The sequence below is a fragment of the Amphiprion ocellaris genome, chromosome 4, assembly GCF_022539595.1.
Source record: "Amphiprion ocellaris isolate individual 3 ecotype Okinawa chromosome 4, ASM2253959v1, whole genome shotgun sequence".
In the NCBI taxonomy this organism is placed as follows: domain Eukaryota; kingdom Metazoa; phylum Chordata; class Actinopteri; family Pomacentridae; genus Amphiprion; species Amphiprion ocellaris.
This window is the reverse complement of record NC_072769.1, coordinates 12,890,159-12,907,331: the sequence shown is the minus strand read 5'-3', so window position 1 is coordinate 12,907,331 and position 17,173 is coordinate 12,890,159. Positions and strand designations below refer to the sequence as shown.

The 17,173-nt window shown below is 39.1% G+C and overlaps 1 protein-coding gene across 3 annotated transcripts in view; it reads left to right on the top strand.

Moving 5' to 3' along the window:
* palm3 (paralemmin 3) overlaps positions 1-13,453 on the top strand; it is a 44,879-nt gene extending 31,426 nt beyond the window's left edge. For all 3 annotated transcript variants that reach the window (XM_055009526.1, XM_023278478.3, XM_023278477.3), the window contains exon 8: positions 110-13,453. In XM_055009526.1, the coding sequence (XP_054865501.1) occupies positions 110-1,080 (971 nt within the window). In that variant the 3' untranslated portion in view covers positions 1,081-13,453. The remainder of the gene's footprint in view (positions 1-109) is intronic.
* Positions 13,454-17,173: the final 3,720 nt, after the last annotated feature.

The window sequence follows — 17,173 nt, the reverse complement described above, 5'->3', positions numbered from 1 at the left end:
AATATTCATTGCAAATACACTTAATTTTAATGAATGAATAGCACTAACTTTTCAAACGAATGCAATATAACGCTTCTATTGACAGTAATATTTGTGCTATTTTGTTCAGAAACAACTGAGGATGAAGTGAAGGTAAACCAAAGTCCAGTACTAGATAAAACCACAGTCATCCTGACCAATGGTGTGGAAGCCGGTGCTGACCACAGCGCTTCAGAACAGAATAATCAGTCAACCACAAATGGACCAACTGAAGACACTGAGGCTACATTGGGTGCTTCAGAGGCAGAGACTGGCCAGCTTCCAAATGTCAGCGTTGAGGAGGAGGAAGAAGGGACTTTGGTGATGAGAGCAGAATGTGTGATCATCACAGATGAAGGGGATGATGTACCGGAGGAGCTTACATGCCAAGAACATCAGCAGGAATTTAACACCCCTCTGACAAATCCAGAAGCAGGTGAAGATGAATGGGAGCCTGTGGAGGAGGTAGGAACAGCAACAGCTCCAGAAACTTTCTCAGAATCAGTGAAGAGTGAGGCAACTGAACTCACTATAGGGACACAACCAGCAACCGGAGATGGAGACATGGAGGGTAGTATAAAGACAACAGAAAATGGAGCTGAAGAGACAAAAGCTGAAGGCCTTGCCAAAGAATTGGAACATCCAGTCTCTGTGGACGTGCAGTCCCCTGCCAATGCTCTAGAGGGCACTACGGTGGCTCCTGTGCCTGTCTATTCTGAAGCTCAACCCTCCACTGTCAGTCCTGAGCTAGAGGCTGAGGGCGAAGCTTCAGCAGCACCAGAGGAGGCTGAGGCGGCTTTAAAAGCCCACGAACCTGCCTGTCCGCTTGGCCAGTTCCAGGAGATTCCCTTGGCAGATCCTCAGGAGAACCAAAGGACAGATGCAGGGCCTGGGGAGCAGGAACCCCTTCTGTTGAATGTCAAAGCCCCCAACAACAAGGCAGAGCCAGCAGGAGCTAACAGCCCAGCCAGCACAGAGACACAGAACCCAAGCAGAGGCAGCCAGAGAGAGGAGACTGAGGCACCCAAACACAAAAGCTGCCAGTGCTGCTCTGTCATGTAAATGCCCTCTCTGTACATTCATCTCCTCTCAGCCTCTTCAGTCCGTGTCTCTGCTGTCCCGCCGTCACTTTGTTTTATGCGTCCATCCATTTTTGAATCAGTATTTTCACAAGCTGTTTCCCTTTCCTCCACTAACCTCTGCCAACATTCCTTGTATTCATCTCGAAATTTCCTCATCCTCGGTCTCGAGCTTTGATACTGCAACAGGAAGCAAGCTCTGTCCGACATGAAGAGAGAGGTCTCATGGACTGTAGTTTTCGAGTGTCTTAAGCTCACCGCCTGTGACTTTGCTTTTAAATTCCCCTCACATAACATGGACCAAAACCTGAGGTGTTTTTTTTTGTTTGTTTGGTTTTTTTTTTTACACTCTTTGAGTTTGATATGCTTTTCTTGGTTAGCAGATGAGCCAGCTATATGACATAAAACTCACATTTTAGATGCAGTTAAGCGAAAAGCAGACTTGTTTATATTTTAATTTGTTGTATCTACATGTGTAATTCTGAAAACTATCAAAATCTAAACATGACATGTAACTGGAAAAGCGCAAAGACCTGGAGAGGTCTGGGGAGCATATTAGACTAATTTATCAACTTTATAACTGAATTATTTTATTGATTTTGGACTTTTGTTAGATTGATTTGTGAATCTGAGTAAAGTACAGGGCGAGAAGATTTTTATTTACTCTATAGTACAGGTTAGGAGAATAAATAAACTATGCAATGAAATGGCCTAATTTATAAACAGTGTGCACCATTGAATACTTTGTGGGCTGTTGTCAATTTTAAGAGAAATTATTTTAAAGTACCTGAATTTTGTATTTTTACCACGTGCTTTAGAAGAGAGGAACCAGAGCTACTGACATAGCTCTGTATATGGATGTATATACTGTATACAGAAAGCATGTGTTATTTTTGAGTTTTGAAATGATTGGTGAACGGTGTAATGATTAAACTGACATTACTATGCACACATGGTGTTTATCCAGCATTTCTGGTCCTCAAACACTGGACTTGTCCCAAAACCACAGCATTGCTTAATGCAAACTAAATAGTGTTTAGCTTTTTGTTTCACGAGATTTTTTTTATTCCAGTGGAAACAGAGCAAATGTCTGTTCTCATTTCTTACTATAATATGAAACATATGTGTACCGAACCCACATAAGCAACTATATACCGGAAAATAAGTGCACTCATAGGTCTTCATGATTTCTGTCCAGTTATGTATTTCTTCATATATGCTCACTCTTTAGGAAGCACCACTAGCTGACAGAGCTTTATTGTTGTCAGACAATTTAAGCTAAGGTTTAGAGAACAATATTATCCCACCACCAGTGCTCCAAAAAACTGAAAATCATTCAAGTATTATCATTTCATTTAGATGGCGATATATTTTTGCTATTCCTGTAAAATATTCTGCCTCATCCACACACTGATTAGAACAAGCTGTGTTAAAAAGTGAAGTATTTCTATAATTACGTCAATATTAGAGCACGCAGCTTTAAACTTTGAAGCAAAGGAACCTAAGAAGGGAGCTAACATCGACCTGTGATAACATTTTACAGACGGGGTGGTTTAGAGAGCACACAAGAGCCTGTACCTGGTGCTTCCTGCAAAATGTCTTAAAGATCCTCCACTTTTGCAAGTTTGAGGAGCCTGACAAAGTTGCCTGAGATCCCTGCTGGGTCCGTTCTTGTAAGTTCCATGGCTAACTGTGAAAGAAATGTTGCATGAGGACCTTGTATTTAAGCTAGACACAAGGTGGAGAGCAGTCAACCTGCTCCAGGAATAAGAAAGTCAGCATACTGTTGCTATTCTAATTCACTGTGCTGTGTCTACAATAAGTTTATTTGTCGTAAAGGTCACAAATAATGGAAAATGCTTGTTTCTCTGGCTTTTAAATGCACATACATGTCCCCAGTTTCCCCCACACACAGATGACCCATGACACAGATCTTGAGCCTGACTGACAGTTCCCAGATTGTATAAAGACATTTTTTTTCTTATTTACACAATCTAATGCAGAAAAGATTGCCTTAGCAAAGCAAATCTGATTGATTTTATTTGCAATACTCAGCACTGCTTGCAGCGCATGCAACAGAGTTAACAGCTGAGCAGACTGGTGCAGAGTCAACCAGTGTCTTCACAGTAACTAGTCTGTGAAATACAGTACTGAAAGTTAAGAAAAATGTCCTCATCATTTTCCTATTTCATTGTAGTTCTATATATACACTAGTCAAAAGTTTGGACACACCTTCTCATTCAGTTTTTATTTAATTATTTTATACATTGTAGATTAATACTGAAGACAGCAAAACTATAAAAGAATACATAGGGAATTATGTTGTAAACAAAAAGTGTTCATCTACAGTATTAATTTACAATGCCGAAAATAATACAAATAAATAAAAAGCGTTAAATGAAATGTGTCCAAACTTACGACTGGTAGTGTACGTTTATATATTTAAAAAAAAATTGCTGATATATCAATATCATTTTCTTTACTCCCTGAAATCAATATCTGTCAAAAAAGAAATCCAGTTCTAATGAGGCTCTTGAAGGATCCTCAGATTTTTTGCTAATGTGTCTTTTAACTTCACAGTCTGTGGATCCAAACTATGTCACCTGTGTGACGTCGTTCAGTTTGCAATCTGTTTTGGCTTGTTTGGCCATAGGAAAGCTTATTTGCAACTCCAGCAGAGAAAAAAAATACATTGCTTTATTCTCAGGTGAGTTGAAGATAGATCTCTGTCATTTAAGCTTCATTTACCCTCTCTGGCAGAAAGTTACCTGCTGGGTATTGGAGTATGTGTCATTAACTGTGTGCTGCTGTGACTTTGCACCACAACAGCCCAGTTTGCAAAGGTGTAAATGCAAGAAGCTTTATATATTTTCATCAGTGAAAGGTTAAGGAAACTTAAGCTTTGTCACTTTGAAAATATATTATGACAGGTTTGAATCATTTACATAATAAAGCAAACCAAGGTCAGTGCTTAATGTACGAGAGAGCTTACAACTATTTTAAGTCCGTCTCTAACTGAAACATGTATTCATCACACCAAACTGAAATAGCAGTGTTTCCAGTTAGTAGCCATAGATAATTTATTCTTTAAATATAGCATTTTATGTTCCAGTAGAAACATAATATGTGACTAATCGTGAACACACATTACCACAAGGCCAGTAAACATCCAGTGTAAATATGTAATCTTCATTTCCACATGGGTATCTTACCTGGAATTTTCAATATTGCAAAACAGTGGTTTGTTAAAAAAACAAAAACAAAAAAAGACTATAAAAAAGGAAAGCCTCTGTACCAGACACATTTTCAGTGAGACGCCACAGTGCAACTGAAATTAATATCCCAATAACAAAACAACAGACATACAGAGACATGTTTGCTGTATTTGTCACCCTTCTCTGTTTGATGTCAGTGGGCCATTCAGCTCCTCTGGTCTGTGAACAGTTGGTGAAGCCTTTGGATCAGCTTGATCTTCAGCATTTGATGGGAAAATGGGCTGTGATTGCAGGCAGTCTGAAAAATTCTGACTCTGCGCAACATTTCAACAGAACAGACAGTGTAACTGTGGATATCCAGAACTCCACATACATTCAAGCTAGTCGTGTTGATGACACGTGCCAGTATCGGAGCCACAACTTCCAAGGAGGGAACCTATTGACGCTGAGGGAGGGAAACTTTAACTTTACTGGAACCCTCTTAAATACGTCCTGCTCAGACTGCCTGGTGATGACTTTGGACCTGGAGACCCACAATTATAAGTCAGTGGACGTCTACTTTCTCAGCAAGAGGAGACAGCTGGAGCCGAAGGAGGTAGAGGAGTTCACTGCTCAGGTGGAGTGTCTGAACATGCCTCCACCTATTGTGATGGATCCTACAAAGGAGCTCTGTCCCACTGAGGCCACTGCTCAACCTGAAGAGAATCCAGAGGGACAGAACGATTAAAAGACAGTGAAACACCTTATTGTGTTGAAGGCATAGCCATCAAAACACACAAAGACTGTTTAATTGTTTTTCTCTGTATGTTACTGAGCAGACATAGTCCAGAATGAAAGTTCATGTATTGCAAACCATTACACTTGTAATTCGGATCTTTTTAATTATTCTGTAACTACAAATAAATTTGTTTTTAAGATGCAACTTTCTGAAGAGAGTTTATTTTTCAGCTCATTCCAAGATACTGTGCTACTTTTGAGTGCCATCTGATGCATAATGTTAGGAACTGAGCTTATTCATGCTGTACTATACGTAAGTGAGTGACCCAAAGGGATAGTGCTGCAAAGATTGCATCCTTTATTGAGAAAATTTACAGGACAGAAAAAACGGAATAGAAAACTGAAAACCTGTTTGAAAAGAGTTTGGTGCCTTCTGGTGTAGGAAGGAGAGGCAAAGTAGAGGCCCAAGCAGTTCAGCAGGGTGCAGTCGCCATGACAACTTGATCTGATCGTGTTAAAAGCGGGTTGTAAGCACTTAGGGGTCAACTGACCAAAGATTGTTTTTGTAAGTTACGTGTGAGGGCATGTTCTTTTTGGTCTTGTGCTGCCAAGATGCCACATTAACTTTAGGATCTGCAAGCTTAGAGTATTGCACATGTGCAGGTATCTACATTGGCAGATTACGTGGGATATTTTGTCTGACATTAAGTGCCGGACTCTGTGCCTTTAAAAAATATTCACCCCTCGAAAATTTTTCCTTTTTATTGTTTTCAACATTGACATCATGGTTAATACAATTTAGCTTTTTTTTTGGCAAGAACTTACAATCAAACAAACAAACAAAAAAAGAAAATGCTTTCATGTCGAAGTAATGTCAATTAATTAAAACAAAATGTAAAGTAAGTGAGTGAATAATAAATGATTCACCCCCTGGAAAATGACTCACCAAATTCAACACAGGCACAACCAACTGGTGCTTAAAGTAACAAAATTAGTGAAAAGGAGATCATCTGAGTGCAGTGAATGTGTCTCAAATGATTTTAGTATAAAGAAACCTCTTTCTGGAGGGTCCAGTCACACAGCATGAAGACAAACAAACACTCCAAACTGCTCCAAAGGTTTCTGAAAAGCATAAGTAAGGGGCTGGATACAAGAAAATGTCACAGAATGATTCTTGAAGTATACTTAAATGCATCATTAAGAGATAGAAGAAATGTGGCACATGCTTCAATTTGCCTTGAGCAGGCCGTCCTCAAAAACTGAGTGATGCAAGAAAGAGACTAGTAAAAGAGGCCACCAAGACACCTATGACTCCTAACAGTGACATTTACAAGCTGCAGCAGCTGGGATGGGAGAGACTGCGTACAACAACTATTGCCTGTTCTTCATCAGTCAAAGCTTTATGGGAGAGTGGCAAAGAAAAGGTCAATGCTGAAAAAAGCTCATATTAAATATCAACTGGAGTTCACCAGAGGGCATGTGGGAGACTTGGAGGTTAACTGGAAGAAGGTTCTAATGAGAACAAAACTGAGTCGAGGCTACGTTTGGCAGATACCAAACACTGCACATTATCACAAGCACAGCATGCCCACTGTGAAGCATGGTGGTGGCAGCATCATAATGTGGGCATGCTTCGCAACAGCAGGCCCTAGAAGGCTTTTGATAGGTCAAGGGTCAAATAAAAGCAGAAAATTTTAGGAATACCCTGGAGGACAACTTGATGCTGTCTGCATGAGCATTGCAACACGGGAGAAGATCTGTTTTACAGCAAGACAATGACCTGAAGCATACAGCCAAAGCCATACAGAAATGGTTGAAGGACAGCAAGGTCAGTCTTCTGAGTGGCCACATCAGAGCCCAGACCTCAATCCAACTGAGAATTTATTCCTGGACTTGAAAAGCACATTTCACTTATGATCCCTACAACCTGACAGAGCTTGAGCAGTTGTGCAAAAAAAAAGAGATAAAATTGTGTCCAGTGTCCAGATGTGCATGGCTGATATAGACCCATCCACACAGGCTCATTGCTGGAATTCTAACCAAAGGTGCACCTACTAAATACTGACTTGAAGAAGATGAACACCTACGTAATCGCTCATTTTACATTTTATGTTTATAAGTAATTGCCATTACTTTGTAGGTATGTTTTACTTTGATGTGAAATAGTCTTTTTCAATAAAGTCTTTTTAAAAATGTTTAAATTGACCACAATTCAGTGTTAAAAGTTCAGTGTTAGCAGTACAAGAGGAAATGCTGTTTTATAGAAACTATATACACAACCAGTTTTGATTAGTTCATAATTTTCAGCTTTATCTGTCTCACTAAACTAACTTAAAATATGTGCAAACAAGTATGTGCAATTCTTCATTTACAGACTGTACTTGCTTGCACTTGTTTTCTTAAAATACATTAATGATTAATGAGTGAACTGCACTGGACAAACACAGTGTACCTACCCTTTGCCACAGGTAACTGAGGAGCAGCTGGTAGAAGTCCAGTTTAAACAATGAAAAGTCACTGCACTCAAAATATTCCTTTATTTCATAATCACAGAATAGACGGAAAAGAGACTCTGCTCTCTGATATTTTTAATATTGCCAAACTACATGTTTTTTAAAGCAACTATATAACCAGAAAACCAAGCTTATTAGTCAGGTACCCCAGTGTAACTGAGACCTGATACAATCATTTCAGCAACTGCCTGCCAGCAATATGATTTCAACACACAGAGTCATGTTAGCTGTGTGTGCCGTTTTTCTCCTCTGCTTGGTGTCTGTGAGCCATTCAGCTCCTCTGGCCTGCGATGACTTGGTCCGACCTTTGAATCAACCTGATCTCCATCATGTGGAGGGTAAATGGGTTTTGGTTGCAGGCAGTCTGAGCTACCTCCCATTTATAGAGCGATTAAGACAAAGAGACACTTCTGCTGTTCGCTTCTCCACCAACGGCCCATTTTCATTTGAGTAACACAAAACAATAGTGTTGAAATATCTTTCGTTAGAGAAACAAAAACAACTCAGAATACAGAACTTAACATCCATGTGTCTATTTGAACTTGGATTTCATACAACATTGATTTTATAGGTGTCGTGTTGGTATTACAGTGTGAAATTACCAAATTTTGATAGAAGTTGCATTTAAAGCTTGATTTTGCAACAACACACATTAAAAACTCTTTCAAGTTTATGTCTTTGAATTTTAGCACTTAGCATATAGGAACTAATGTAGCCTGTGTAAATTTAAGGGCACCACATTCTCCAAATCTGCACAGAATGCGACTGCCGCAGTTCCATTTAGCCTGACGTTATGAACAGCTTGGAAATAAAGCATCTACTCCACTTTAGAATTAATTGAAACAGAAGCAGAAACATTGCAGTTTGCAAAAAGCAGATGTACCATCCTGTGACCAGACGCTTTCCACATCTCGACTTCACCTGGAAAGTCTTAGTTACTGTCTGTTTTAAATTTTAATCTTCAATCAATCCAGCAATCAAAGTTTATTTGTATAGCCCTTTACAAAAGCCCAAAGGGTGACCAAAGTGCTTCAATCTTGCTATCAAATTGACTGACTGGATTTTTGAAAAAAAAAAAAACAAAGTATCATTACATATCAAGTTGTTGTATGTACCGTGTGAGCAGAGCAGGACAGTATAATTGACAGCTCAAATTTATAGTTATTTTTGTGACATTTCCCAGCGCTGATAGAAAATCACTTTGGATAATTGATGTTTTTGATCCATTATTTTTCCACCTTTGTTTAGATCTAATGCACATTTTGAAGAATTTATCTGCATTTTTTAAGTCTGTTTTTCATTCCAGGACACACTAAATGATTAGTTGAGATTTTACTACTGGAAAAAGAAAAAGAGATTCTGGGTTACTTTTATTACTATATGTCTATAAATTAATTTTAAAGAAAATAGCAGATAAATGACAGGAAATTTCTAGGCAAATAAAAATCTAGCCAAATGAAACAGTCAATAGAAAAAACAGGGTTGCAAAAGATTAAAATACATAAGAAAAGAAAAACGATCAACCGAAATGCTAACTCTGGGCCCATTAAATAAACTGAGATCAACAAAACAATATAGCTACAGAAGTCTGAATTGAACAAAACCTGATCTCCTCAATGGCACAAAAGACCCAATGTATATATACACATAGGCTAGCCTACAGACACACAAAAAGGAGAAGGACCTATTTCCATACCATAAAAACCCGAAAATACTGCCACCTAAAGACATAGCACCTATAAATACTAAATACCAATACTATCCCAAAACTCACACAAATGTACGCATGCCGCTTTTCTTGAAGCCTCTGCAATTCAGGACTCCCCTTCCCAACACTGGGGGTTGGCGCCCTTCACTTCCTGTCTGCCAGCATAAATCTGCCTCTCTCTTTTGCCAGAATCAGCAGCTGGTGGAGCAACATAGAGAAAGGTGCAACGTATTAACAATTCAAACCAGTTTGATAAACTTATGATCACTAAATGTAAGTAACACTTCATGATACCATTTTTTGAAAGACATTATTTGGGGCTTTTTAGCCTTTATTGTAGTAGACAGTGGAGAGAAAGATAGGAAGCGTGGAGAGAAGAGTGGGGGAAGGACATGTAGCAAATGGCTGTGGGTCAGACTCGAACCCATGGCTGCTGTGTCGGGGACTATAGCCCCTGTTTGGGGGTCGCCTGCTCAACCAGTTGAGCTATGAGGGCGGTATGATGCCAAATGTTGATGAGTCCGTCACACACCCCCTCACCTTTGGTGCCTCACTGGGACAGCGTGACAGGTAGTCAGCTGTGGTGTTCTGTTTCCCAGGGATATGATGCACCTCAAACCTGTACGGTTGCATAGCTAGCTACCAATGAGTTATTCTGCTGTTGGTGACTGTCATTCTCCCAAACCACTTAAAATGCCCTATGGTCCACCTCTAAGGTAAATTCTCTCCCCAAGAGGTAGTACTTAAGAGAGTCCAAAGCTAATTTGATTGCAAGGAACTCAACTGTTGAATAACACACTTCCCTCAGGTAGAACTTCATACTCACAAAAGCCCCAGGATGACAATCATCCTCCTGACCTTGTAGGAGAACAACCCCCAGCCCACAGTCTGAGGCATCCATTTGCAGGACAAGTGGTTGTTGGAAGTCAAGTCAGTACAACACAGGAACCCTGCTCAGTGCTTGTTGAATGTCCTTAAAGGCTCTTTCTGTCTGTTCGGTCCAACACTGGTGACTGGGCCTTTTGGGACTGGTCATGTCGGTAAGTACAGCAGCTCTGGCAGAGTAGTTAAGTATAAATTTATGATACCAACCTGTAATACCAACTAAGGACTTGGGCTGTGTCCTTGTTCTTGGAAGTAGATAGGACTGAATGGTCTGCACTTTTTGAATCTATGACCTGATGATCCCTCTTCTAATGACATAACCAAGATATTCTGTCTCAGTCTTGGCAAAGGTACACTTGGCAGCACTGACAGTGACCCCTGCAAAATGGAGACACTCAAAGACCACTTTAAGGTGTTTCAGGTGTTCATCACAAGTGTTGATGTAAAAGAATGTCATCAAAATAGGTTACGGCAAAATCTGATAGACCTCCCGAGACTTTGTCCACAAGCCTCTGGAAAGTAGCAGGCAACCCAAACGGCATAACTGTGAACTTCTACACTCCCCAGGGGGTTCTGAAAGCTCTCAACTCACGACATGATTGCACCAAAGGGACCTGTCAATATCCTTTACACAGATCAATGGTAGTGAGTCACTTGGCCTTGCCCAGACGGTCAATTAGGCCAGTGGTTCCCAACCTGTTTGGCTTGGAGCCCCCCCTATAAGCTGCACCTCAGCCCCTGACTTGCTCCTCTCTATAGGTCAGACAGTGATCTAAATCATTACCAATCACCAGCTGGTGATCAGGTCACAGCTCTATTCTTTTCCAGAGTGACCAAGACATACAGCCATTTGACGCAAGAACTCAGCTGTTCTGCTACTAGGTATGCTTAAATATTCCCCCAGCAGAACTGTTGAGTCCTCAAGCTGTGCCCTCTCCAGAACCATACCCTGAGACTCTAAAGAGACTGAAAGCTTTGAACTACAGTTTATTACGTGAGGCAACAGATACTCTCCAGAGAAAAGACAGGGGGCTCATAAGTAACCCCACACCCAACCAGTAAACTTCACCTTGCACGACTATATAGAAAAGAGAGAAAGTCCACAAAGAGCCCTTTGTCTCAGGTAAAAGAGAGCCAGAGACAGCAAGTAAGCCTTCTGTTTACACGATCAAAAGTCACAGCACTCAAATCATTCATCATTTCATTATCACACAAGCCATGAGTGGAAAAGTGGACTCTGCACTCTGTTAGCCTCTTTTCAGAATCATGAAGCTGAAGGTTTCTGAAAAGGCATATAATCAGAAAACTAACAGCATTATTTGGAAACATAGGTGTAATGTACATACAAAACGTGTGTGTGTGTGTGTGTGTGTGTGTGTGTCAAGACGGTACTGTTGGTTATGGAAGATTTAACATTTGAAAATAAGGTTGTTGGAGCTTTGTAACATACATGACTTGAGTATTAGCATTTAGTGAGTTCAGCTTGAGTGACTTATACAACTATCAGGCAAAAAGGGAGGATATATAGCACAATTATGCACCTTCCATACACAGTCTTCATTTAGCCACACCTTTCATTCCCGTCTGAACTTCATTATTCTCATTTGATAAAGAAATTCAAAATAGCCTTTAATTTAGCCAGTGATAAACTGCAAAAAGCCTATGACTACATGGCCTCATTAATAGATTTTCATCTGGTTCAGAGATACGTATAGCTTGCCGAGTACATGTTTATAGAGCCTTCTTTGCTCAGCTTTGTGTTGGCAGTTGTGTGAAATGTGCTTTGGTCTTTTGTGCCCACAGACATTTTCCTGAGAGTTCAGTTTAATTAAAACAAATGTGGACTTCAATGAGAATAAGGAAATTTGCCATGAAGAGTATAAAGATAAATATTATAAGTTTAAGTGTTCACAGAATGTAGGTTAGAAGCCATCATTTTTAAAATTTTTTTTGCATTGACATTTTTTGTCTTTATTAGCTCCATTACTTTGAGCTACTGGTTGTTGTAAACTCATCACCGTACATGCTTTGAGTATATAAACAGACTTTATCAAGACGTCCTTTTTTGTATTTCTCCAGTTTGAAGGGTTTCATAATACATATTACCTAAAATACCACAAGAAATTGATGAGAACACTGAGCACAAATAGAATTGTGTGCAAATCAGTCAGCAGAATGTAGGTTATGGTCTGTTTTAAATTTTAATCCTGAAGCATTACATTTGTTTAACACTGTACCTAAAAATGAACCAATAATACCACAGTGTACAGTAAAAGAGCAGTATCCATAGTTAATATTAAACAGTGTGAGTCCTTAAAACACACATTTATTACACAATCACTAAATAAACAGGCAGAAAAGGGGACTCTGCTCCTCAAAGCATTATGAAACCTGAGCTTTTTAAAACAACTATAAAATCAGCCAAGTGGCTTTAGAAGCCTCATTTGCAGCCTGATACTACATAGTGACAGAGTTTATATAAACATCTGAACACTATCTGCAGACGGTACAATAGCATTTTTCAGAATTCACAGACATGTTTGCTGTGTATGCCATCGCTCTCCTCTGCTGGATGTCTGTGAGCCATTCAGCTCCTCTGGACTGTAAAAACTTGCTCCGGCCTTCGGATCAAGTGGATCTTCCCCATTTAGAGGGCAGATGGGTTTTGATAGCAGGCAGCGTGAGCGATCCAGCACATCTGGAAAAATTCAAGAGCAGAGACAGTGCCATCATTACCTTTGCCAATCACAGTGACGCTTCCAAAGTTTCCTTCACGCGCATCTTCAGTTTTGGTGACAGCTGTCAATATATGAAGTCCAACATCACACTCCAAGGCAGCGGCTTCACCTTTGAGCAGTTCAACGTCACTGTGACTGTCCTCCAAACGTCTTGTCAAGACTGTGCAGTGATGCGGTTCGACGACCAGTCAAAGAAACCTGTTCGTTTTTACCTGTTCAGCAGAAAGAGGGATGTGGAGCAGAAGGACTTGGAGGAGTTCAAGGCCCAGACAGAGTGTCTGAAGATGTCTGAACCCTCGATAATGGATCCCACCAAGGAACTTTGTCCAGAAGAGATTTCTGTCGATAAAAACGCTCAAACTGAAGAGAAGACAGACGGACAACAGGCCTAAGAGACTCCTGCTCGCAACACATTCTCACATAGGGTAAATGAATGGAAATGAATTACCAGCAGGTGCTTTGCACGAAAATTAAATTGGGTTGTTTGTTTGTACACATTGTTCAGTTAATGTTGGATGTGCAGTGAAGAACAGTCAGTAGAAGATGATGTTCTTAAATAAACCTTCAAGTGACAAACACATGGCTGAGCTGAGTTGATTTTGATAAAGTATTCCATGTCTTTATGCTTATTTAAGCAGATCATATTCGTGACATTATTCAAAAATAATTCAACCTGCTTAATATTACAGATATATGACATTTTAAATAAATAAATAAGTTTTGATAAAATGCATTACATTATTGATTAATTTAACTGATGTTTTAAAATAGAATGTACTTGATAAAACATTGTGCGTGATCAGATATGTAAATTTAAAACCACAGATATGAACTTGGCTTACGCTGTAATCATTTAATTTGATTTGTAAGTGTTTAATTAACTGATAAACAGAGTTGTTTTGCAGATTTCAGAAATGAATATAAATGCTTGTGTGTTTTGTGTCCTTATTTTTCATTCATTTGACTATAGAAATAGTTTTTCATGAAGTCTATTATTTTACTTTCTGTCGCACCACAATGATTTACTTGTATTTCTTCTCAACCTCATTTATACAATATTTATACGACTTTAAGGTGTGATTATAGCAAACATACTGTAGTGGATAAAACCATAACTCCTGATTTCTTTGATCACTGAATCAGAGCATTCGTATTTGCAATTTCTGCTGGATTTTCCCTGCCAGCAGTTTTAAAATGTCTATTCTTTTGTAAGTCAAGTTTGGTTTTAAGACAAACTAATGGAATACAGCTGTCAAACTGACAGACTCTAAATTTTAAAAACAAAGTATCATTATATACCAAGTTGTTTTATGTGCTATGTGAGCAGAGCAGGACAGTATAATTGACAGCTCAAGTTTATAGTTACTTTTGTGACATTTTCCAGCGCTGATAGAAAATCACTTTGGATAATTGATGTTTTTGATCCATTATTTTTCCACCTTTGTTTCGCTCTAATGCACATTATGAAGAATTTATCTGCATTTTTGAAGTGTGCTTTTCATTCCAGGACACACTAAATGATTGGCTGAAGTTTTACTATTAATCAGGAAAAAGAAAAAGAGGTTCCGGGTTACTTTTATTATTAAATGTCTATAAATTAATTTCAAAGAAAATAGCAGATAAAACAGATTTCACAATACAGGAAAATTCTAAGCAAATAAAAATGGACTCTACTCCCTCAACTTTCCAATATTGCGAAACTAGATGGTAACTATAAAGCTTCTCTAGCAGCTTTGTTTTCAGTTACACACAACAGAGCAACTGAGTTTTTGTTCAGAAACATGTTTTCAGCACGGACATATATGTTTGCTGCGTTTGCCATCACTCTCTTCTGGTTGATGTCTGCGATCCATTCAGCTCCTCTGGCCTGTGAAGATTTGGTTCGGCCTTTAGATCAAGTGAATGCTCAGCACCTGGAAGGCAGGTGGGTTTTACTTGCAGGCAGCCTGAGCGATCCAACTCAAATGAAGTTCTTCAAGCGTAGAAACAGCTCCAGCATCTATTTCTCTATGGCTAATGCAACCTCCAGTATTTCCTACACACCCAGCGTGCTTTTTGAAGGAAAGTGCCACTACCAGACTTTTAATGTCACACTAGAAGGCAGCATCCTCACGTTTGATGCACGACATCAGGTGAACCTCACTGTGGTCTTCCTCTATACGACCTGCCAAGACTGTCTGGTGATGCGCTACGACAACGAATCAAAGAAAACGGTGCGTTTGTTCCTGTTCAGCAGGAGAAGGGAGGCTGAGCAGGAGGAGATGGAGGAATTCAGAGCTCAGGTGGAGTGTCTGAATCTGCTGCCACCTGCCGTGATGGATCCAAATGAGGAGCTTTGTCAGAAACAAAATGTTCAGACTGAATAGAACCAAGAGGCCTGAGATGCTTTACTTCCTCAGGGTTCATGAAATTTGATCATATTGTGTAAATACTGTCAATTAAAGTACAGAAAGTTGATTTTTGGATGCTTTTTCCAGTGATATTTCTTGCATGGCCCGCAGATCTTAAATCCTTTGCCACATTTCAGAAGCATGATCAGTTATTGGCTGATTTGTGAATTAAATCCCCTAAGGCAAAATTAGAATGATGCCTCTCTTCCTATCCATGATCATTGTTATTGAATTACAGTTTTAGTCATCAAGTTAAAGATCAGTGTTGAAATGTAGTAATTCAAGAAATTTATTTATGAATGTAATTAATTGCATTCAGATCGTCACACTTGTAAAAGTTTCCACATTTCTGTATTGTCTAAAAATAAAGTAATTACAAGGAAAACTTTAGATACTAGAGCTCTTCAAAGACATATGAAGTATAGATGCAGCTGGTTAGTTGATTAGCTCCAAAAACCAACTTTTCCAATAATGTTACTCAATTCAATTCAATGTAACATTTGACAAGTAAAGTGACTGATCTGCACTTTAATGTGTTTTAAGACTGATTCAGCTCTGTTGGATGGTTTTCATTCTTGATATTGATGTGCTGTATAGTGCATAGAATTTATTTATAATAACCCCGACAATGAAACACTGATAGGTAAATGATCACTCAAACACAAAAGCAACAGTTTTGATCAATGTGATACACCATTGTCATTATTTCTGAGCAAAACTACCCTGATATTCCAGCATTTACATATTCCATAATATGTATATTTTTAAGTTTTTTCATGATAATAGATGAATAGCTTTGAGTTTTGGACTGCCATTAAGATAAATGGCATACATTTTGGTAAACTGAGCAGATTAGATGATTAAAATAACTTTTAGTTATAAATCTGATGATACATTACAACTTGTTGCTCTGTGCACATGATTGCTCCAAACCAGAAAAGACCAGTGCAAATATTGATCATCCCATCATGGTCAGAGTTTCCCTAATTGCACAATACTGGAATGTACACATTGCTAACGGATGATGGACTTTCACCGATAGGTTTGCAGTGCTGAAGGTCCTTAATTAAAAGTCGAACTGCAAGCATATATTTTAGTGAGACACAAAATAAGAATAAAGATGCGACAGGAATATTTTCATGTTTGTTGTGTTTTCCATCATTCTCTGATATTTGATATCTGTGGGCCGGTCAGCTCCTCCAGTCTTGGTTAGGCCTTGGAACATCTGTATTCTCATCATTTGGAGGTGAAGATGGGCTTTAGTTGCAGGCAGTGACTCTCCTCCTCATACACTGGAGGACCTGACACACAGAGGCAGCATGACGGTTTACTTTTCCAATTCCAGTGAACCTTCTGTCTATTCCTACACTCAAGTCTACCGTTTAGACCACCAGTGTTTTCATGTATCTTACAATTTCACATTAGCAAACAGCACTTTTACCTCTAATCAGGGCAATTTCTTCTGCATGCATCCTATCTGGACTGTTTGGTGATAGGCATCTGCCTCCGCCTGGTGTGATGAATTCTACGCAGGAGCTTTGTCCAGAACCACCAGTGCTCCAGCAGCTTCAACTGAAGAGAAAGCAGAAGGACTGAAAGACGTCGAAAAGATAGTTGGTTATACAGCTTCCATCGATTGTATGGTGGAAAAGTTAATTGATAGAGAACATGTGTTTGAATCTTTCAACTACAGTTACATGTGATTTCAAAACCGAACCTTTTGAGATACATGTGTTTTTCAACTTTTTTGTGAAATTCAAGAACGGTGCTGCAAAGTTTAAATTCCTGTTTTAAAAAGATGCAGTTTTGAGTTGTACAGAGACTTGAGTTCATGGTTGTTCGTGATATTTGACTATATAAGCGTGTATTTGCACTACAAATATCAACACTAAATGTATAAATTATTGAGA